Here is a 23,516-nt window from a genome sequence, read left to right on the forward strand (position 1 = left end):
TTTTTGTTACTTGGGTTACGGGTTTTTGATCGATTGTGGTGATCTTGTAGCCCTCGAACTCCTACTAGAAGAGTCGATCAAATGCAAGGAAAGATCCTCTCCAAAATTCGTAGGACCGACCTTGTAACAGGGTGGATATTCTAGTACAACTTGTATCATCTATAATAGTTAGCAAAGCGGCTTCAGTAATGTTGCATTTAGGCGCTGACATACCTTATAAGTCACGAGTTTTTCCGATTGTCTGTTAAAAAAGTCCACTTAGAACCCCTGGCCACTCCCCTTCCTAGGTTTATTATAAGTAAAACTGAATGCTGTTGCCACTACTTAAATATTTATAAGCTTTCTCGAAAAAACGCCGGTGGCATCCATATATCCTGCAGTTATTGTACTCCAATTGCAAGTCAGACTGACCTTGAGACAACCGTGCAATTCTTCCCTGATCTGCATGTTGTACATCAGAATCACGTTTAGCACTGGATAAGTTCATGACTTATAGTTTAAAATAGTTTCCAGTAATTATACTTTATATGGAAATCCATAAGATTATGCACCAACTCATTTCAATTGTCTATCAATTTTTAATTGCAAGTGATCTTTGAAGCTGTTAACCTGGGAATTTATTCACTTGGTAATAACCATCTTGGGTTGATATACGCTACGTCAATTGTAATGATCGTTATTTGTTCGAAAAAAATGTTGATGTTCGCAAACCTTGGCATTGAGGGCGGTTATAAATAATTCGCCAGAACTCTATTGGGCTTACTACGTATCAGGTGTTGCGGGTGGAAAGTGATCTGTTCTAACTGGAAATTCAGTACGTTCCTCAAAGCTGTTGGTGGTTTATTTTTCTCGTTGACTACTTCAGTCGTTACGACCATGAAATTCTTGGGATATATTTGTGTAGTCTCTTTGATTTTTGGAGTCTGCAGTGCTGGTGATATATGTAAGTAGAAGAAAACGTTTGTGGTTACGGAAGTCCTTGATGTGTTTATGAACTAATAGAGCTCTTTCTATGGTTTTAAAATCATTTAAAACGATTGTGCGGTTGGATCACAAATCTGGAAATTGGAATCATTTGGAATATTTTTGGAGAAAAAAGTCAATCTGACCTCATTTTATATCCTTCAAACGTGGTCTAGTCAGTTAACTGTTCGTTTTCTTATAGTAAGAGCTCTAGGGATTCTGTCCTCCTCGCCTTATTCCTTAGGATCCAATTACCTTTTCAAACTGTTAGGGATGAAATGGGTGAATGCGTTTACGCACAGAGTATTGGACTTCCACAACGACACGCCATCGGAGTACCAAGTAAATACCTCCCTGTTATCAGAGAACTAGCCTGGAACCATTTTACACATTACTTCGAACTAGCCCTCCCTCTCTCCCGCTTCAGGGAGCCTCTAAGTCAGGGAATCTATTTCACCAACGGGAGGGGCTGCATAAAGCTGCTCACGAAAGCCATCCCACCTTTCACAAGAGAAAAAGGTGTGTTCGGCGTCGTCCGCCATTCCATTACACAATGCACAATCAGGACATCGTGACGTGCAGGTAAGACAGAAAACCTCCATGTCAGAAGAAGTTGAGTAAGGAAACAGTCAATTTCACCGTGCTTTCGATTGAGCCACGTACCTAAACTGTCAATGAGCCGCGCAGCCCATCTGCCTCTTGGCTCATTTTACAAAGAGATTTGCAACTCGGTGCGTCAACGTTCTTCACAGGCAACCACCTCTCTGAAATGTTCGCTCTTGCGGCTGTTGATGGCTTTACATTCTTTAGCAAGGAGAGAGACGGGGATTACTTTCGCGATCACCATCACGGCCTGCTGTGGGACAGTGCGAGAAGCAGATGCCATTTCCAAAGCTCCCATCTCTGCATTTGGGCAAGGTACCTACAATGCACGGTTAATTACCTTGGTTTAAGCTGGTTTTGACTGTATGTATACTTAACTCGCCGATCGATATGGGAGGCAGGGTCGGGATTCCTTTCTGGTCAAGATGACTACTTTAGTTTTCTCGAGCGCAACGCTGAAGTCATCTGGTTACCAGTTGTATCAATATGTCAAGCCTGCTTTGCGTCCGTTTAACAGTGTATCCGCGGCCAAGCACAACTTTTCTAGCATGTCGAGTCTTAGCAGATTATTGTAGGAAGCGTTCCAGGAGTCCAAATGTAGGATGGATTTCTGCGCTACTCCCGACGCCGGGAAATAATCCCTCAATATCCGCAAGAGATAGCTCGGCCCGTCGAATGAGTGTTCTAATGTGCCTAGCATGTCCATCTGAATTGAATGCATTTCTGACATCAAGTGTTATGAGGAGCCCTATCCATCAAGATCGGCAGCTGCGTGCCTTGGCTCGATGAACCGCATCCACGAATATCATAACAGCATGGCGTTTAAATCCCAGGAGTTTGCCTAACTCCGTGAAAAGGGTAGACTCAAATTGCATTCCCTGGTCAGTGATGACCACTGCAGGGACGCCAAAGCGATTGATCCACTCTCGACAGAGGGCTTCGGCACAAGATTACGCCGTGATGTCTTTCAGAGATATTGCCTCAGGCCACCGCGTAAACCTGTCGATGATTATGAGGCAATACTTGTAACTGTGCGAGTCTCGCAAAGGTCCTACTATGTTGAGGTGTATTGTGTGGGACCGCTTGGTAGTGCGGGGGAATGAGCCCACTTCTTTCCTTACATGCCTGGTGATTTTACACTTTTGGCATGCGATGCACTCTCTGGCCCAGGAGTTGATATCCTTGTTCATGGAGGGCCATAAGTATTTCTCGATGACTAACCGATTTGTTGTGCTGATGCCTGATAAGTCGTGAACCGCGTGGAACACTTTCTTGCGAAAGGTGGCCGGAATTTATGGCCGAGGTCCCTTTTCCGAGTCTTCGCAGTAGAGAGAGGTTCGAGCCGAAGATGGGAAACTTCCGAAATTTGTATTTGGTGTTGGATTTGAGGCTCTGAAGTACTGCGTCATCCTCCTGCGCCTTAGCAATAGCCGAGAAGTCGAGTGAGGCGGGGATGTTAACCTCGCAGACACGAGACGAAGCGTCAGAAACTATGTTGTCCTTGCCGGACACGTGCTGGATGTCCGAAGTAAACTGGCTTATAAAGCTCAGATGCCGAAGCTGACGAAGGGACGCTTTGTCGGGCTTCTGTTTCAAAGGATACGTGAGAGGCTTATGGTCCGTGAACACTGTGAACGGCCTGCATTCTAGGAAAAAGTGGAAGTATTTAATGCTCAAGTACGCGGCGAGCAGTTCGCGACCGTAAATATTGTAGTTCCGTTGAGCGGAATAAGACCCATCCATCGGCTTCGATAGCCTGATTGCAAATGAAGACAAGACGCTGCCGACTGCGCTCTCTTTGTTGCCTTTTGGTTGAACAGTTGGGTTTTCGTCTTAGGTGCAATGCCCGTGCTGATCCTTTCGACCTTGGCATAGCCTAAAGCTTCAAGTTTGTCCGGAGGCGGTTTACAAGAAGGTGGAAGTGGGTAAAACTTTGGTTTCAGTAGGCAGCGACGATTAGAGCCCGGATTAGGAATGCTGACAGGAGCTACTTCCTTCGGTCCCTCCGTTAATCCCAGTCAGTCCCCAATTGAATAAGTGGAGAATCCAGGTTTAGACTCAGGTTTTCCATCGATAAACCCAGGGATGCACCCTCACCCAGGGTTGGATTTTCACGTTCGAAATTAAATTTTAATTTTAGCTTCTTGTTAAAAGCTTTTAACGATTGGCGACCATGGCCTTGATTTTACTGGGGAAAAAATGTCGATTTCAGCAGGGCCCCTTTCTGCTGAGACAAGGCTAACGCCCAAAGTTCATGGTCACATCTTAGTCCCTGTGACCATTTAACACTCAGCGCGTTAGTCACACCTTGGCTTGGGGTTTTGATTACCATTTAGCTTCTTAGTTTCACCCCTGGTTCCCTAGTGGATCTTCTTTACTGAATACTCTCAACACGGCAAGTTAGTTAATTGTTAAGGGAGGATTGTGATTTTATTTGTATCAGAATTTGGCACCGAACCTATGCAATTTTAAAGTTGAAAAAATTAGAGAAATTAGAGCTTTTAATTTTGAAATAATAAAAATATCAAATCTTTTAAATCAATAAATTTTTATATTTACAGTTGAAAGTGTGCATAAATGTAAATTTGGGCCCGAGTTCGATGGATGTATACGCAATGGTTTGAATACTGTCTTACCGATGCTTCAAAATGGTAAGTTTCTTACGTATTTTTCGGAATATTTATCAACTAGATACTTAGAACCTCCTTAACGACATAATTGCGCCGAAAAGAAAAGTATTCTTTTTACTGTTAAATGTCCTTAATCTGTTAATTAATTAAATTTAATCAGTTCCTTCAGGATAAAATACCTTCACAACTAAGTTGATCAGAAATTATTTAAAATAATGAAATATTCAAAGCAATCAGAAGATACTCAACAGGTGTCGCTCTGCTTCTCGGCTCATGGAATAACTGACAACGGAGTCTTTGGTATTTCCGAATCCGAAAAGAAGCAACATTCAACGAGTTAACTTTGCATTAGACAAAAGCACTTGTTTTAATTTTAATGCCTCCAAATGGCTACCTGGGTCAGCTTGAGTCCAAGCCAAGCAGTTTCCCTGGTTATATTTCGTAAACATATCTTATGAGAGAACAGGCAAGAAGAAGCATCCAACAAATGGCTACTACTTACTGTGACGCTGTTTCCAGGACAGAGGTGACGCAAAGTCTGATGAGTTGGTCCAGTTTCGGATGGAACCATAATCAGGAAGTTTATTGCCTCCATTTACATTTATAATCATGGTTAACATCAAATAAGTTTCATTTCCTTTAATCGTCTAATTTTCATCACAAAACCTAACAAATTTAAGGCTATTGATCTAATTTCATTTATAATTACTTTCAGGGTATAAAGAATATGGAATAGATCCCTTGGACCCGCTTAGCATTCCATACGTGAAATTTGCTCAGAAGTCAACCGGAGCTATTCAAGTAAAACAGGAATTTTTTGACACTCTCGTGTATAACTTCGCAAATCAAACGAAATTCACCAAACTCCGGTAAGTATACGTAAATATGATGGCATTTTTATCAGAGGAATTTTAAATACAAAGCGAAGTCCGCCGGGGTGGGGGCGTCTCCGATGCTTCTTTCGTCCTTCATGTAAAAGGTTTCAATTGACGTTGTTATCTCTACTCAAATACTTCAACTACGCTGATGATGACCCATTTGTCTATCAATAATTCATGGACCTTGATTACATGGCTCTGGACTTGGAGAAGGAGGCGAGTGGATTCGGACTGAAGATAAATACCGACAAAACTAAGGCCCTCAATCTAACTGATAATCCCACTCTTCCTATTTGCATTAATGGTCAGAATATGGAGGGCGGGGAAAAGTTTGTATATCTAGGAAGCGTTGCTTCAGTCGACGGCCACATCAAGTTTGATGTCACTGGGCGGAGTGGACTATCCCAGGACGTTCGGAGAATGGATCTTCCTGGAACTAGTAGGGCTGAGCACTGGTGGAGGAGCTTGTCGGAAAATCGTGGGGCGAGTTGAACCACATTGTCAGGAATTGATAACGAGCGTAGTAGGGCTGAGCACTGGTGGAGGAGCTTGCCGGAAAATCGTGGGGCGAGTTGAACCACATTGTCAGGAATTGATAACGAGCGCATGAGTGTGGTTGGCGCGCTATGGCCCACATAGGAGTCTATGGCATTGACACATGTCATTTTTTTGACATGTAAACATAATTATATTCCCACATTTATTTTCTATAGCCACTTTCGGCTGATATTGACATTCAAAATCTAGAATTTCCAATGAAATGGCAACTTTGACCTATTATAACTTTCTTAGTAATAGTGCCTACATTACTGCAATTTCATGGTGCTAGGATAAACTTAAGTGGAGTTCTGCAACCAATTACTGAAAATTGTACTAATATACTATTATTAACTTTATTTGAAGGGATATCGGTACGGAAGGTATTTCGGAGCCTAAGCACCATATAGTGGCAGCCTCTTGATTTTTTTCAGATTTTTCGGCTGGACAGTTTCTGAGAATGGCGTCGTTAAATAAATGATCACTTTCGACCTCCCGAACTCAACACCTTTCCAACAAATGTCAAAACTAAGACCAGCTTTGGAAAGTACTAATCGAGACATGATCCCTTTCGTATGTATGGGGACCTCCCCTTAAATTGGACGTAACAAGATGTAACTCATTATATGCGTGAGCGTTCTCAGTTCCCATCTTTCCACCAAGTTTGGTGTTAATCGCTGCTACAGTCTCCGAGATAAATGCGTGTGACGGATAGACAGATAGATATTAAACCGATTTTAATGAGGTTTTGTTTTACGCAAAATCTTAAAAATGATTGCACTAGGGCGTTCACCTCAGTCGACGCGGCAGGACGGGTCCCAGTCCTATTGAGAAATAGGCAAGGGTTTTTAATGTATGGACGGTGTCAGAACGTAAATAAATTAGTCCGAGCAAAATAAATAGGTGTCTGTACGCTAAATATTATAAAGACGGACGACGCACAACCCCCTTCGAAAAAGGCGCATCCATATATAATATGTTCTCTACCACAAACTCGATGATGTGCTGCCACACAGAACGCAAACGCGGTAAAAATGGCTATAAACTTCTCTACTTTGTTAGTCCACACACTCAATATGGTCTTGTTATTACCACCACTGAGGGTTACCATGATGGCATTAAAGAAGTTGAACGATTTCATGATCGGCTAATGAAGCTCGCCATTATATCAGCTGATCGCTCGATATACCTCTTCACCGCATACGCATCATAGACAGGTCGACTTGAAGCCGAGAAAGATGCCTTCCCGACACAAAGACATGTAACGTGGTCATGTGGGTTAAAATGCAGACGGCAACAGATACCATGAGTGAAAGGGGTTTGGGGCACGTAATGAAAGTGGCATGTACTTATGAATACATGGTTCATTAAACGGTTGTCTCATCTTCCTACATTTTACAGTGGGAACAATAAAACGCAAATCGACTATATTCTCCTAAGACCCCGATATTTTATCACCGTAGTACTGACTGCAATGTCGCTCCCTATAAGACCCGTGGTTTGCAGTCTTGCGAGCCTCAGAGTGGCCAACCCAGGTAAGCGATTCATCAACTGAGATACTTGGCTTTGGAATGACGATGTCCAAATGAAGGTGCGAGGAAAGAAATGTCTCTACCAGAAGTTTATCGACGAATAAAAAGACTGGCCTATCGGTAAGTTTACAAGAATGTGAATCAGAAAGCAAAGAAAGCGATTGTTGTTACCAGAACAGTCCATTACAAAGTTGTTTATAATAAACTGGAAACTCAGGATAGCGGGCAAGATTTGTATCGACTTGTCAAAAACTGACCTCAATGCACATAGGAATAGAACACTTCTGTTGCGTTAAGGACAAGAACGGTACTTTGCTTACCGATCGGCTAGCTGCGATGGATAGATAGGCAGGTTTCAATGGAAAAATATGTTCATCTTCCACTTTCAAAAGCACTGCCGACATATCATTCAAATAAACGTGAATCAAACCGGATTTGTCAAGAACTGTGCAACTACTGATGTTACTCATGGAGAAACAGCGTGTGAAGCTCTTTACATAGCATTTTTGGATCTAGAAAAGGCATAGTAGCCGAAGAGCTCGTGCGTTGTCACTTCCACGGTTTTACGCAGGTCATGTTTTCCTAACGTCTCATTTCCGTGGAACGATCTCCATGAAACAGGCACCATCACTGTCAGTGACAGTGACCTGCCCAGAACTGGTCGATTTAAACACCTCGGATCAATGGTATCAGTCAATGGTGAACTGCGTTATGAAATGGCTTTACGCATTAGCACAACCTGGATGAAGTAGCGTTCCACAACTGGTGTTCTTTGTGATCGACGTATCAACAAACTTCACAAATCCAAAATTTACCACAGTGTCGTCCGCCCTGTCGCCCTCTATGGTTCTGAGTGTCGGCCGACTATAAGACAATGAACGGCGTCTTGCAATAATGGAGACGAAGATGTTGCGTTGGACTAGTGGTGAGAATTCACTTGCAAAGATTGGTTTCAATATCGAAGTCGATGGGAAACGATCAAAAGGGTGCACAAAATAAGTATGGTTCCACACGCTGAATGGTAATTCGAAAACCTCGCGACCCCTTTAAGACCCCTTTCGATCGACCAAAATGGCGCAACATATCAGTCTTATACCCCCTTAACTTCAGTTGGTTCATAAGAAAGAAGTTTGCGCCTTTGTAATTCTGGCTCTCCGTTTGTATTGCTATTTGAGTTTTAACTCCAATCTCGAGATATGTAAGCTCCGATGCGGCGGATATAATATATGGGAACTTTTTCAAGCCACATTTGAAGGACCGAAATGTAAAGGAGTCTGCTCAACTTTCCAAACTGGCTAGTCACTTTGGCTTCCAAGTTCGTGTCCAGTGGAACTCCACTTAGGTGCGGAGCGGCGTCACCTTATTGCGTGAGGCATACATAACTCATCCCTCGTAATTGATTATAGTTTACGCAGCTTCCGTGTCTGCAAGTGAACGATTAATATTAATAAGTGAGTATAATTCAGTAGTTTACATTTTAATTAGCCCTCAATCAATTAACCCAATTATACTTTAACTTATTCCATCTAATATAGCTTGGAACATGATTTGCATTTTTGCATATAATCGCTTCAATTATCTCAGGCATAAAAGTTATGTAAAAATACACTTCTTGTAGTTTTTGCTTTCAATCATTCGGCTTTTTTTTTATCAGGTGTGGCCTTTACTTAGATTAGATTATATACCGGGTGCAGTGCGTGTGAAGAGAAAATCCGGGCCTGGGGTGAAAATTATGCGGGCCCCTCTATTATCCCTCTACCGTAAGTCAATTCGTTATGCGTCTCTATTCCAGATCAATCAATATGATTTGCGGTTTGGTCCCGGGCTGAAGCAACTCATCAGACGCTGCCTCACCTCTGCCCTGGCAGCAAGGTGACTGAAGTGGCTACAAGGTGGCATTTGCCTCTCATATTAATTCAAAAACACGACATGTGTATTAATTATAATGAAGACAAACCCCCCTTGTAAAATCCAGGCCTAACCCGGCCGAAGCTAAACTAGAATTTTGCTGGAGAATCGAAGGATTCCTAAGTCCGCCATACACTTAATAGCGAACTGGACCATTTGGAAAGCAACATACTTCCACGGTTGTGGTCCATGCAACCCTATCTCAATTCCAGCCATATGGTGCTCTCTGCAATATGACTATAATGTAAACCCTTCAATCATAATGCCTCCTGCTTCGAGATGCAGAGAAAATTCAGTCCGGAAGCGAACCTTTCTGTATTGTCAAACAAACCTAATCGTTTTAAAGCCTCTTTTCCGCACCTTTGAGAAATCGCCAGGCCCGGGGAGAATCAAATCTTCCCCCCCCCCCCCTTCTCGTCAAGCCTGCTTACGCTGACGAAGGACTAAACATACACACATTTCGCTAGTATAAGAAGCGTGAAAAAAAATATGTTTGCTAAGGGCGGATTAGAATTCATTATCCTTATTAGAATGGCTGACAACGTTAACCGTGTTAGGGAAGGCTTGGCTTGGTATTTTTCTGAGCCCATGCTCTTGCTAGGATTACGTCTATGAGCGAAAGTAGTATCAGTTTAGCTAAGCCATCTATAGTCGTTTGGTAAGCCTTTTGAGGAGTTATCCTATAAATAGAAATTCCTACAATTATCTGGTCCTTAAATCAATTAAGGAAGTTCGAATTACCTATTGTCTTGAAGCCTGTTAGAGCATTTCATTTCGTACTACGCTTGCCCGGAATTGTTATTTAAATTTGACCCAGGCTCTCATTCATAAGTGAGTCAATTGATATCCAACATGCGGCCAGTGGTAGAAATCCTTGTGCTACCAATTAAATTTGAACCGCGATCTTGAAACCAAATTTGCCCCGCAAGTGTGAAAAGTAACAGCTTTAACCATTATGCCATCGGGATATTGCCAAACGAATACATAGCAGCCCAAAGTTGGCTTCTCTAAATCACATATCCCCGGTTAGATTGTCTAAATTAGATCACCGACATAAACAAGTAACTTTAATTCTTCAAAGCAAAGAAAAAGAAAATTTCTCCAAAAAATATTCTTCTGACAAATCGAAGGTTCTACAGAAACTGTGCCACCAATCCAGCGGACAACATTTCCACCGAAACCCATAGCATGGTGTTGACGATAGGGATCGAGACCTAAACTATTTACATGTCTGGAAGCATACTTAGGCTTTCATTATGCCTTTATAGAGAGGATCCGCGCCTAAAAACGGAGCGAATTGTACCAACTGGTCTTCCAGGTTGGATGTTGAGTAGGGTTGACAACCCTACACAAGAAATCGACGTTAGGAAGCCACGAAAGGAGTCTCAGACAGGATGGACTTTACAACAATGAACCCGGCAACGAAGACGGAATAATGATTTGCGAGTTCTCTCATGGAACGTGCGCTCCCTGTACAGACCGAATGTTGCTCAGCAGCTAGCCTGTCGTTGCAAGAGATGCGGGACTGGTTCCCTGGAGAAGGACCACCATACCATATACATATTACAGCGGCCATCCAGTAAACCATGTGCTCTCGTAGTCAGCTAAACAATGAAACCTGCTGTTATCGGCTCTGGGTTTGCAAGGCAAATTTAGAAATATAAGTCTTATTAACGTTCACATCCCTACGATTATTGTTGGAAGTACCTTGTTTGCGCGGAAAGCGGTGGCAATATAGAGTTGGATCCCTATTCCGTTGGAATGGTGTTGGACTCGGAGTCGAATTACAGCACTACCTACGATCCCCTCTGACAATTAGGTGAGAGTGAATACTAAAGCCATCCACAACAAAACCCTCCATAACACATATATGTGGGAAATGAATGCCGCAATAACTGCAGCAAGCAAGTTTCCTGGATATGAAGCATTAGCAAATGATCTTGACAACTACCTACCGGAATGGCTGGATCGACAACGATTGTAAGCTAGCAATGCAACGGAAGAATGGAATGTACATCGGGCAATGTTGCACTCTTAAAGAATGCGGACGCCCGCAGAGACTTATCACGAACTCCATTGAGTGAAGAAGCTACTTCACAGACGGAAAACAGAAGCCTGGTAGAACCAATAAGTCTGTGAACTCGAAAAGTACAAGGAGCAACCGCACCAGGCGCGGAAGTTTTACCAACATGTTAGCAGGATGAAGCCCTATACACCTCGATGCTCAAAGAGGGAAATCTGATTTCCGACAACAATGGGTTGAGTATTTTAATGCACTACTCAACAACCAAAATATCGCCGAGTTGAAGGTCCCGCCAACTCAAGACGACGGACAAATGCTGCCACCACCAAGCATAAAAGAAACAGTCCGTGCAACCCAGCTGTTTCAAAACCATAAGTCGCTAGAAGCCGATGGAATTACGTCGAATTGGTTAAATATAGAGGCGACCAAATACACTAAACGATTTATCAAATGATGCTCAAAGTGTTTGGATAGCGAATCAGTGCCTGACGATTGACAACGGGAATTATCTGCCTCATACATAAAAAGGAAGATATCACGCAGTGCAGCAATTATAGAGGTAGAGGTTACATTGTTGAATGCCATCTATAAGATATTTTCCGTTATCTTGCTAGGCCGGATAGCCCCATACGCTCAGAACCAAAGAGGCTTCACTCCAGGAAAATCAGCAACAGATCAGATTTCCTGTGTGCGATAAGTGGTGCAAAAACTGCTCGAATCTGTATCAGTTGTACCATCTTTTCATCGACTTTAAGGCCGGCTATGATAGCATAGCCATGGTAAAACTGTACACGACCATGACAGAAATCGTTGCCCCGACGAAATTGATAAGACTGATTAGGCTTGACCCTGACCAATGTGCAAGGCCAGATAAAAGCAACAGGATCACTCTCGAGACCATTCAACATCAACAACGGTCTTAGACAAGGGGATACCCTATCATGCGTCCTCTTTAACCTGACCCTGGAAAAAAGTGATTCGCGGTGCAGATGTTCATGTCCACCAAACTACTGACCTACACTGACGATTTTGACATTATGGAAAGAACAACCCAATATATACAGTCTACCTTCATTCAGATTGAGCAGGCGGTGCGAAATCTCGGGCTGCACATTAATGAAGGCAAGACGAAGTACATGGTGACAATGTCAGCGCCAAAACCAAAGAACCAACAACACCGAATTGCACTGGTCAAACGGGAACAATACTACAACTTTGAGACCGTTGATAACTTCTCATATCTAGGGTCGAAAATCACAACCGATAACAGGTATGACGATGAAATCCGCGCACGCTTGTTGTTAGCCAACGGAGCCTATTTCAGCTTACTAAAACTGTTCTGCTCGAAATGTTTCACCATAGGGTCAAAGCTCTTACTGTACAAGACTATGATCTTGCCAGTCCTCATATATTCCTCGGAGACTTGGGTTCTTAGTAAGAAAAATTGCGAATTATTGACCGCATTCAAGAAAAGAATTCTCCGAAGAATTTTCGACCCTCTGCATGTGGATGGGAGATTCCGAAGCCTACATGAAGATGAAATTTATGGTTGTGGATAAAATCCGGCTCAGCAGGTTACGGTGAGCGAGTCTCCTAATCCGTCTGGGTGAAGATGATCCAGCCCGGGAAGTTTATAATCTATGGTAGAAAAGGAAGACATGGCAGTCCTTGTCTGAGATAAAGCGATGTCGTAGGTCAGGACGGCAGACAGCTTTTAGGGATATCGAAGTAATGGACCTCGGCGCAAAACCGAGATGTCTGGAGTTTCTTGCCAAGGCAGGCCTAGACTGGATGGTTGCGCGCGATGATGATGAAAGATGGTCCTAAGCATAGTCTGCGGTGCGGGGGAACAATACATACCAGGTAGTAGTGAACAGTGGAATCCGAAGCTCCAGCCAATTGACAATATTCAAAGCCAGGATGAATAAATATAGTCAGAAAAAGTGCTCAAGGAGACTGAAGATACTATCTGACTGGGCATGGTGGAAAAAACTCCTTTGAAACAAACATTCCTCCTTGTTCAGCCAGTGAGTTGGCTCATCTGAATAGAATTTTCTACTTCTTTTCGGCTGTAAAGCAGGGCCTAGGGTGGAAATTATTCGTGTGCACCCTGCCCCCGCATAGCGAAACTTTGGGCCCAGAGGGAATCCTTTCCACTCCTCTCGTCAGACTTGACCGGGTAGAAAAATAAAGCCGTTGTCAAGGGGGAAAAATGGTACGCCTTACGATGTGAACATAATTCTGCGTATGAAACTTTCTTACTACCAAATCGATACAATACAATACAATCTTCACTGTTACACAAAGGACATGTTCATGGGGCAGTGAAGAGATTTTTGCCTATCGTATCAAGCAGTCGTTGTTTTGTACTGCCTTTCATTCGGATCACATTTTTTGTAGATGGGGTAGGTGACTGCGTATGTGCATTGAGTGTTCCACTCCCCTTATGTTACAAGAAAAAATCAAGGTCGTCCACCAACCCATTGCAAAACACACAGCCTTGGCATCGTGACCTTACCGAACGTCCACGCCCATTTAGAACTGGGTAATACAAAAAATAAAACTTACCATGTTTTCGGTCTAACCATGGACCGAAATTCCCGAGGAGCCGCACGGTTCTACTGCCTTTGAACAGGTTTTTGCCAAACAGTTATCGCTTATTCAGCGTATGCCTTCTTTTTCATCAGTATCCATCCCCCTTGAGATATCTTCTTTACTTTCTATCCATGATTATTTGCCGCGGAATAGTAAATAAAAATGTTTGACACGAATCGCGCGTCATCTGTTAAAAAAATCTCAATCTAAAAGAAAAGTCTTAATGAAGTTCGCCATCCACGTTCAGTTTGGTTTGTCAGTTACGCCTGAAGATTCCACATTTGACCGGTGGTCGTAACGGCGATGGGATGCAGTTGGTCTTCAGTTTTGACTGTTCAGGCGGTCGGCTATCAAATGAAAAATGATTGTTTAGGATGCGAGCGAGGATTTCGCGTTTGTTGAGGCGGTGAGCCAGAATTTTATGGGCATCTTTATCACTAATGAACATGTTTCCTTTCATGCGGCCTCTCGATCAAGCTCTATTTTCTTCACAACAAGAAGAACTCGAACGACAGTGTTGTGCGGAGAGAGTTCATCCGTATCGGCGTAAAGTTATTGGCAAATCCCATATCACCTTCCACAAGAGAAAAAGGCCGTTCCCCGCTCCATTGCAGAGCACAAAAAGGAGATCGTGCCTTACCAATCTTGTGCAAGTAAGACTGAAAACCTCAATGCCCGCTCAGAAGCTGAACAAGGAAATAGTCGATCTCACCAAACTTGCGATTCAAGCCCGGCCTAAATTCCCAATGAGCCATACAGTCCATCTGCCTCTTGACTTTTTACCAAGATAGTTACCTTCATTTAGTGTGTTGCTGTTCTTCACGAGCCTCTACCTTGATACTTCCATCCTGCGCTTGTACATGGCTTTGCGTTCCTTAGTAAAAAGGGCAACAGAAATTACTCCCTAAGATGCCTTCAGGAATCGACAGCGACGTGGCGTCTCCGAGGTGCTCGAGCAAGTAGTTCTAGGTGGCAATATGCCTGCGTCTTAGGTAGTAGCTTCGTGCAAGTTTCTCGATGAAAACCGAACTGCTAATGACCCATTCACGTGGAGACACACTGCGAGTCCTCGGAGCCGTCGGCAATTCATTGTCGACTTCGAGGTGATGCGAGCCTAGCTCTGGTAAGGTGGTAGTTGTGGCGTGTATCAGGAATCAGCCCCTTCGAACCCTGACTGGATAGTGTGCATTAAGCCGGTATTACTTGACCGCGTTGCTCCGAGTGAGTGCTGATCCGAGGGTGAACTCCGATATCAGCTAAGCATAATTCAGGCCTCAGGAAACTGGGGCAGGGGCTTTGTCCACGATGATGCACTCAATCCTGACTATTCTGGCCCATTCGTTTGTACACGATACGTTGCTAAAAACTTCAGTGGATAATAAAAATTTCATAACTGAGGAGGCAGTGGGAATGGAGAAAGAGTTGACGCAGCAAGGGCTGAAGACTTGTAAAATGATGCGGCACCAGGAACAGAGACGGAAACCCAGGCAATACCACGCAGTGCTGTTGTTGTGGAATGAGGCACAGTGAAAGCTAAGAAAACTGAGCAGATCGTTTCGGATATAAGCTGGGTGCGAGCACTGTCGACTGCTCTTGCAAAAGCCGAGGAGAAATGGCTAATCAGGAAACGCGTCACAGTTGTGAAACGCATACGGTCTGCAACATTTCTCCAGAAAAATGTCATCAAAGACGTCAAAAATGGGCTGATGGAGCTGGAGGAGCTTCTGGGTCGTATTTCATGCTACAGGGGGATATGCAGGTCAGAAGATGCGTGAAAAGCAGAAGCAATTGCAGATAGCCCGCTGCAAAGCAAACTGGGTACAAAACGGAAGAAAGGAGGAGATTTATTGTTGAGGATGGTGGGAGCCCTGAGTCCGCACCCACTTGGTGACGGACTGGACCACTTGGTAAGCAACTTACTTCCTCTTTTGTAGTCCACGGAGTCCTCTTTTTGGGTTAAACACCCAAGTTTCAAAAAAGAACGAAAAAGTTGACTGACGGTTTCGTCTAGAGCAGAGGCAACTATTCTTCACCCAGGTGACCGAGGAGTCGACCGCCAGCTTATTTCTTAAGGGGGTCATCCCGTGTGAAGGTCGTTTTTTTGGCTTTTTTTTAGAATTTTTTTGTGAAGAACTGGAGAAAGATGCAAATACGAATTTTTCACCATAGATTCATTAATATCTTGGGCGTGCATAGTAATTTTTCCAGCCCGATCGCATAGTTCATTATTGAAATACAGAGCAATTTATGCATCCATCTCCAAAAAAAGGTGTTTTTCGGCTGCCACGCTAGATGGCGCTGCGATCATCTATAGATAGATAGATAGAGAAAAAGTAAACGTCATTTTAACGTACAGACTTAACTACAGTCCGCAAACTAGGATTATTAAAAAATAGATTTTTAGTGCTTTGTTAAACTTTTTTTTTTGAATTTTGGCGTTTCTTTACGGCTTCTTCAATGAATAACAAGTCGGGAAACCGGAAGCTAGACGCTTCAAGTATGAAAGGTTTTGTGTATTTCTTTTATAAAGAGATTTGGGTGTGCATTAGTCCCATTAGCACGTAGCACGTAAAATATGCATATATTATGTGAAAATAGCCACTTTCAAGTGATATTGACATTCATAGTCTTGAATTTGCAGAGGAGCGACAGATTTGACCTAGTATAACTTTGTTAGTAATAATGCGATCTTCACCAAATTTGGCAGGATCATGATTTATACTGTAGCCTACATTGCTGCAGAATTTTGTTATTCTAGGGTGAACTTAAGGGGGGTTTCCTGTCAATTACTAAAAATTATAGTAATATACTATTATTAACTTTATTTGAACAGGTATCGATATGGAGGGCATTTCGGAGCCTAGGCACCATATAGTGGCAGCCCCCTGATTTTTTCCAGATTTTTCGGTTGGGTAGTTCCTGAGAATGGGTTTGTTGAAAAAATGACCACTTTCAACCCCCCGCACTCCCCACCTTTTCAGCAAAAGTCAAAACTAATACACCCCCCTTTTGCATGTATGGGATCCCCCCTTAAATTCATCGTAAAAGGATGTAGCTCACTATATGCGTGAGCGTTCATAGTTCCCACCTTTCTACCAAATTTGGTGTCAATCGCTGTAACCGTCTCCGAGAAAAATCGTGTGAAATCGACTGACCATTAATCTGCTGTACCTAGTCCATAAACCTTAGGTTTCTTCAAGAAAGACATGTATGGCCTTGGTTTCAATTCTTGTCCTTTTAGCGAAGTCATTCGAACGTCATTCGGACCGATAAATACGAGCTTTATTACGGCTATCTAGACTTATCAAGTGTTTAACACTATAATTGCCGAATGACACCGAATATCAAAAAATCACTTTGCCCATATATTCTACACTATATCTAGATACAATTGATGCCAAAAAAAAAAAAATTCGATTCCGCGGATCCGACATACGGGATGACCCCTTAAGCCGACGGAAGGCAAAACCTTTGTGGAAGTCCTCAGCGCAATCCGTTGTAGGATCAAGCTCGACGATAGCGGAGCAGAAGTGTCTTCCACTCGGGAAACGAAGGGTGGTTGAGTCCTTGTCGAATCAGGCTCGAAGGCAACAAGTAAAGACACTTTCAGGGGGCTCCTGGGAGAAAGCTTGAATGCAAGCCTAGAACCCACGTGCCCTTTGGAAATCCGAGATCTTGACTGCCTCAGAGAAAAAAAAACAAAGTAGGAGGGGCCAGCAAGCGCGAATGTTCGAAGGTAACCAATGTATCATCTCTACGAACTTTCGAAGCCAAGAACTCGCTGTAGCGGAAGTTGTCGAATAATACGTGAGGGAACTTCTCAACAATATGAATATCAGGATTGGTTATATAGGATACTAATTTGGGCCGCCCCTAAAAAATGTTTAGATTACAGGCACGTGTCTGCTACTTGATGGAAACCTGACGGGAAGGCAACAGGCCGCAGATGCGGGCAGGTAGACCGAACACCTGCAACGAAAAGGAGAATTGCGTTCTATACCGGGATCGTGGCGCGTCTGATGAGAGCCTCGTGCGCACTGCGGGCTCGAGGTGGTGTCCAATCTTCAGAGCAGAACTACAGTTAGGATGCGATTAGTATTATGCCTACCCTACAAATCGATATGCACCGGGGTGCATCCGCTCATGAGTTGCTATCGAAATAATATGATAAGTAATGATAAGCAATGTGATAAATGATTCCAAGCTGGTTCTAGAGGAGTTTAGTTGGTAGCCTGACGGCGGGAGTTCAACACTCTGTGTGTAAAGGCATTCACCTACCCAACCCCAAACGAAAAAATAAGCCCGTACTCCTTCTCTACTGTTCTGGATCAAATGCCTTTGGCGCGACCCACCCGTGCCCCTCCTTAATGTGTGCCAGATTCCCTCTTTCGATCACATTGCGTATGGGTTGCAGGCCTGTACTCCGATCAACTTCCTAGTTTATAATAGTATCAGGCTAATGTACTCCAATGAAGTGACGCAGACAGGTGGTCACGAAGGCTGGAGCTTTTGAGTAGTAATGGGGTTACTTTGCATGTGATACTTCCATATAGCAATACAGAGAAAACACTAGTACGTACGCTGAAGAGTTGTACTGTATGCACTTGGACTCGAAATTCTGAAAAACCGAAAATGTATTCATTATTTTTTTTACTTTTAGGGTGGATCTTGACAAAAATATGATCGAAATGGAACTTTTCAATCCTTTGCTTGCACTCAAAGGAACCTACAAAACCGAAGGAAAAATTCTTGTTCTACAAGTGAATGGTGGTGGCAAATACTTTCTAAACTTCCATGACATAACTATTCGATACACTTTAAAGTTCAAAACTGTCAAACGCAATGGAAAGAACATTTGGCAGTTTTACGAAAGCGAAGGGTTCTACAATCCAAAGAAGTTAACTACGTATGCAGAAGATTTGGTCAAAGGTCAGAAGGAAATAACAGATCAAATGAATGCCGTATTCAACGAAAACTGGAAGGAATTGTGGCAGGATTTTGAACCTATCTTCTCACGAAGTGTCGGTAAAGTTGTATTGAATTATCTTAATAAAATATTTGCCCATATTCCTATTGATGAAACATTCAAACCGTAGAGTATAGGACATGATTTTTAATAAGTTTTTAATGGTGAATAAAATAAGCTAATAAATTTGTAACCGTTTTTTTATTTCACAGCGAAGTTTTCATGGTTGTTTTTGTGGAGGTGGAAATCTTAAAAAGACGGTCCTGAATCCACCCCAATTTCTTCTCTCATACTCCCGCGAAATATTACCTCGGGAGGGCTCTGTTTTACAGCAGCACAACTAAGTCATGCGTTCGTCTCGCTTTCCGGGCTCGATTCAGTTCCTGCAGCTTTTCCTGTATCACAGTTACTACACTTGAATTCGCTTCCGACCTCAGCATCTCCTCCACAAGATTATGGGGTCTAATAATTCAATTCAATTGCATGTATTTTCGCTCGACCCATCCCTCAATATACGGGATCAGTGTATGGGTCCGGCGGCCTTTTTCAGCATTGTTCCATCGTTGCTGCCATCTCCTGTACAGCTCTTTCCTACCGGGTTTTCGGAAGCCGCCAGTCATTTCGACCGAGCTTGCCCTCCTCCGGCAGAGACAGTGTTCCTCATTCGCTAGAAGTTCCAAGGGAATAATCACCGGATACTCTGCTATGTGCGCTGCAATATGCCAAACTCACTCACCCTTCTCTGGTTCACCCTGTTGTTAAGCGGGGAGGCCTTTCAGCAAAAAGGAACGTGCTAACACCCCTGCGATAAGCAGCTAGCCCAGTCGCCTTTCAATATTAGAGACCATCCTTGCTAGAGATGAGCTAGGCTTTGTTGACTTTTCGCGCTCATAATCCAGGTAGCCCCTGAAACCAATCTTGGCATCGATCATTACCCCCAGGTATCTAATGATAGATTTTGAAATGACCTCATGACTACCAACCCGGATTTTGACAGCATGGTTTTTCCTGTGACTGGTAATAAGGGCCGTCTCCGTCTTATTGACCGACAGGTCCAGTTTTTCTACCGCCAGGTCGCCTGCAAAACCAATCAACGGCACCTCTTTTAGCGCACAAAGGCCGAAAACTCCGTTGTATATTATGTTCCCCAGTAGGAGTCCGAATACAGAGCCTTGTGCACCTCCTGCTGTCACAATATATTCTGCGAAACCCATACTGCCGCTGCGATAGACCACCCCCTAGCTCGACGAACGAAAGCAACCTGTTGTATATCACCCCCTCCAACATCATCACCATAGTGTCTAACAGGTAGATATGGCGGTATTACGAGGGCGCGACAGGTACTTTTTGGGCTTTGGTAGTAGAATCAACCTCTGCCTTTTTCACTGGGCGGAAAACATTTCTTCCACCATGCACAATTCAAATGATTATAAACCCTGCGGACCTGATTTTAGCAGCCTTCAAGACTTTATTGGGAATCCAGTTCAATCCCGGAGCCTTATCATCCAAATTCGTCCACAGATCTCTCGTAGTTCCTCTTCAATCACACCACATTTATGTCCTGTTGTGGGAAAAGGATTGCGATTATTTTGAACAATAGTGGCGGCACATCATTTGAGATGACTTTTGTCCACGAATCTTGTTAATTACGATCTTATAAGCAGCGGCCACCGAGTACGCCTTTGTCTCAAGGCACAGCTGCCTGTAGCAATTCCGCTTATTTTCCCGTATCGATTTCTTAAGGCTACTTCGAAGATAGCGGTATTCTTTCCCCAACTGCCGATGTTTTGGCTTCCCCTCTTGCCCTTTGGCAAACCCTCCTTGATCGAAGATACGATGTTCTCAACAGCGAGATTTCTTGGTTCCGCGAGTACGAACACATCAAGGAAGTGGTAAGCAGTGTCCGTAAAGAAAAGTCGTGCATAAGATCATCAGTTGCAACGCACATTGTCGAAGAAGATCATATTATTCAACGGAAAATCTTGAGTTCTTGCGTTCATGCAAACCGAACGACAACCTTGGACCCTTAGGAAAGTTTAGACATTTTGAGAGAAGACGTGACGCGATTATTAAACACGGGTTCCAGATATCTGTTCTTGGAAACTAAATTCACCGCGTTAATTAGTTTAAAATTTTAAAAGTAATTAAGTAATTAATGAATAAGTATAGAAGAATCTTATAATCGTAATTGTTTTTAGCAGTTTTGTACTGAGGAAGAAGGTAAGTCGCTCCCGAAATATATATATACATTTAAAACAAAAAATAAAATTTTAGGCGATGTCGACTTGACGATTTCTTACCTGGGCAGAGGCAAATCGTCGCACGCTGCCTCACCTCTGCCCTGGGGGCAGCATGACTAAAGCAGCTCGCAGATGTGAAGTACTCCTTTATACAATATAATTCGCAGAACACAACATGGCTACGAATTATATCGAGCGTAAATCCGCCCAAACTTTGGACCAAAGCTGAGCATAGTTTTTTTTTAATAACAGCGGGTCCTAAGTCCGCATCCACTTGATCGCGCGTCTGACGATTTGCCTCTACCCTGGTAAGAAATCGTAAAGTCGGCATCGCCTAATATTTTGAAAATTTGGGTGCTAAGTTCTAAACGGGGGGTTCGTGGACCAAAAGAGAGGGAGTAAGTTGCTTCCCACTTGGTCCAGCCGGAGATCAAGTGGATGCGGACTTAGGACCCCACCATTCTTTAAAAAGAAAATTGTAGTTTCGAGAAAGCTACTGTTTGTCTATTCCTTTTAGGCTAGATTAGAAGTAGCAGACGATAACCTAATAATCTAATCTCCGCCAGTTATTTGGTTTCCTACTGTGGTGTGACAAAGTTGGCTCACTTTTTCCAATGCGTTCTCTTCGGGTCGTTGTCTCCTTCTTAAGCCGTGAGGAATGTCGCTTCCATGAAAGCTCCAGTGGATCACCCAACTATCCTGGTTTTCCCATTTCTTTTGCTTATTCGACCGACGCTTCCTCTATCTCTCATGTCGAGAAAGATAGCCTGATGGTCACTGTGGGTGTGGTGTTCACTAAACCGCTAGACCATTTATCTTGCCAATGAGGTACTAAGGTAAGTCACATCGACGATTGAGATTAGGAAAGTGGGCACGCATATAACTTTGGCTAGTATTATGTCCAGCTCTGCGAAGGTTTCAAGCAAGATTTGGCCTCTGGTGTTCGTTATCGCCACCTCCAGATTAAACTCTCGAATGGTTTGCAAGAGCAAGTGTTGAACTGTCTTGTAATGGCTTAGCCCTACGATCCAGCTCCCTCTTACATGCCAGACACCTGTCACCACCTACAACGCGCCGATCATCCACTCCCTTCTTTTCTTTACGCAACATGTATCGCGGGTCTCCACTGCAGTCTTTGACAAGATGACCCTCTTCTCCACACTTCCTGCATCTTCTCGACTTGTCGTGCTCAAGCTGTTTCGAAATCACCGAAATTGAGGCATCTAAAGCATCTTTTCAGAGATATTTGCTCCCTAAGATGACACACGATCCAACCTATCCTTACCTTACCCAATCAGTTTAATCCCTGATTCACCCGGTAAGCTAATAAGAGCGGTCTGCGTACCTCGATACGCCTTCTTTATCGGCGTAAGATATATCTCCTTTTTTGGAAATAGTGATTATATCCAGACGAATCTTCCTTTTCTCCTTCTGCCCCCTTTTGCTGCCTACCTTTGTCCATTGTTCTGGATGACGAGCTGTAGACTCTTCGCCTCTTCTCAAAATTGGACCGTAATCGAAGAACTACCCGGAGCTCTCGGCGGCTCAGCTTTCTTCGGCGAAGAGGCTATTTTTCTTCTTGGCCGCTTACTGGACACCAAGGGGTTCACTTATTCCGTCCCTACTCCGTTTGCCAGTTGTTGAAGAGGCATTATCTGTGTCTCCTGCGTGACTTTGCCACATGACGCTAGGGCGTTTATCTCCTCCACTGCCCGAATATAGGAAAACTTAATGCTCCGTATCAAAGCCCTGATATTTTGGTGGATATTCTGCCACTCTTTGATAAACTCACAGAGTTCATTTATACGTTCTCCCAGTGAAAGGGACGTTGTTGCAATTTGCTGTCTTCTAGGCTTGTCTTTTACAACATCAATAATCATGTCGATCCGGGGACTATCCAAGTTCTTACCCAACTCCGGCGACGAACTCGGATAATATTACCTTTGGCGATGAGCTTCCAAGTTCCGGTGTGAATTTCATTTTCACTCCACTAGGATCTCTTCTAGTTTAGTAGTAGTTTTTCACTGCTGACGCGCTGCCAATTTTTATCTACGGGTGGATGTTTGCTCTCCATCTACCCGGCCTGCACATAACCATGCCCACACATCTTCTGATACGCACATGTACAGGTCCATTATTCGCACAAAGGGGCGCGCCTAATGGGAGATCCGCTAACGCCACACAGGAAGTTTTCGTATTTAAAATTCTAATTTATAATGTAGATCTTTGTTTCAGAAGAAAAGAGAGTCATTATAGTCTGCCAGGCCAATGACCCTTTTTAGGTGACTAGCGCACTATCCCGAACTTCGCTGAGGCATGGGGAAGGGAGCTAGTTGTCAAAATTGTTGTGGGCAAAGTTGGCCTCTAAAAGGTTAACTTCTATGTCTATTGACTTGAAGCAAAGAGTAAATTTGTCTTGATCTCTACTCCGCTGCTGCTTAAGAGAGTTGAGATCGTCAAAAGGCTGCTATTTCTTGCCCTGGACGCAGTCGTTTAATTATGGAGATCCACTACAGGAGGTGTCAGTTGGACTAAGTTTCAATATCAAAAGTCGTCACTTGAAAACTTAAGTCTCAATCCAGAGACCAAGTGGGTAGAAACTGGGATATGCCTGGTCACGCCAATCATGGTCACATCCTTG

At 43.4% G+C, this 23,516-nt stretch overlaps 1 protein-coding gene across 1 annotated transcript; it reads left to right on the forward strand.

The window, feature by feature from the left end:
* Positions 1–753: 753 nt before the first annotated feature.
* On the forward strand, positions 754–18,828 carry LOC119659974 (circadian clock-controlled protein daywake). The gene is made up of 4 exons (XM_038068340.1): positions 754–943; positions 4,128–4,217; positions 4,912–5,065; positions 18,330–18,828. The coding sequence occupies exons 1-4, from the start codon at positions 877–879 to the stop codon at positions 18,763–18,765; spliced, it is 747 nt and encodes a 248-aa protein (XP_037924268.1). The 5' UTR covers positions 754–876; the 3' UTR covers positions 18,766–18,828.
* The last annotated feature ends 4,688 nt before the right edge of the window (positions 18,829–23,516 follow it).

Source organism: Hermetia illucens, chromosome 6, assembly GCF_905115235.1.
Source record: "Hermetia illucens chromosome 6, iHerIll2.2.curated.20191125, whole genome shotgun sequence".
Taxonomy (NCBI): Eukaryota; Metazoa; Arthropoda; class Insecta; order Diptera; family Stratiomyidae; genus Hermetia; species Hermetia illucens.

Coding starts and splice junctions, on each gene's coding strand:
- LOC119659974 (XM_038068340.1), top strand. CDS start 877: ATGAAATTCTTGGGATATATTTGTGTAGTCTCTTTGATTTTTGGAGTC. Junction 944..4,127: donor CTGCAGTGCTGGTGATATAT/GTAAGTAGAAGA, acceptor TTATATTTACAG/TTGAAAGTGTGCATAAATGT. Junction 4,218..4,911: donor CTTACCGATGCTTCAAAATG/GTAAGTTTCTTA, acceptor AATTACTTTCAG/GGTATAAAGAATATGGAATA.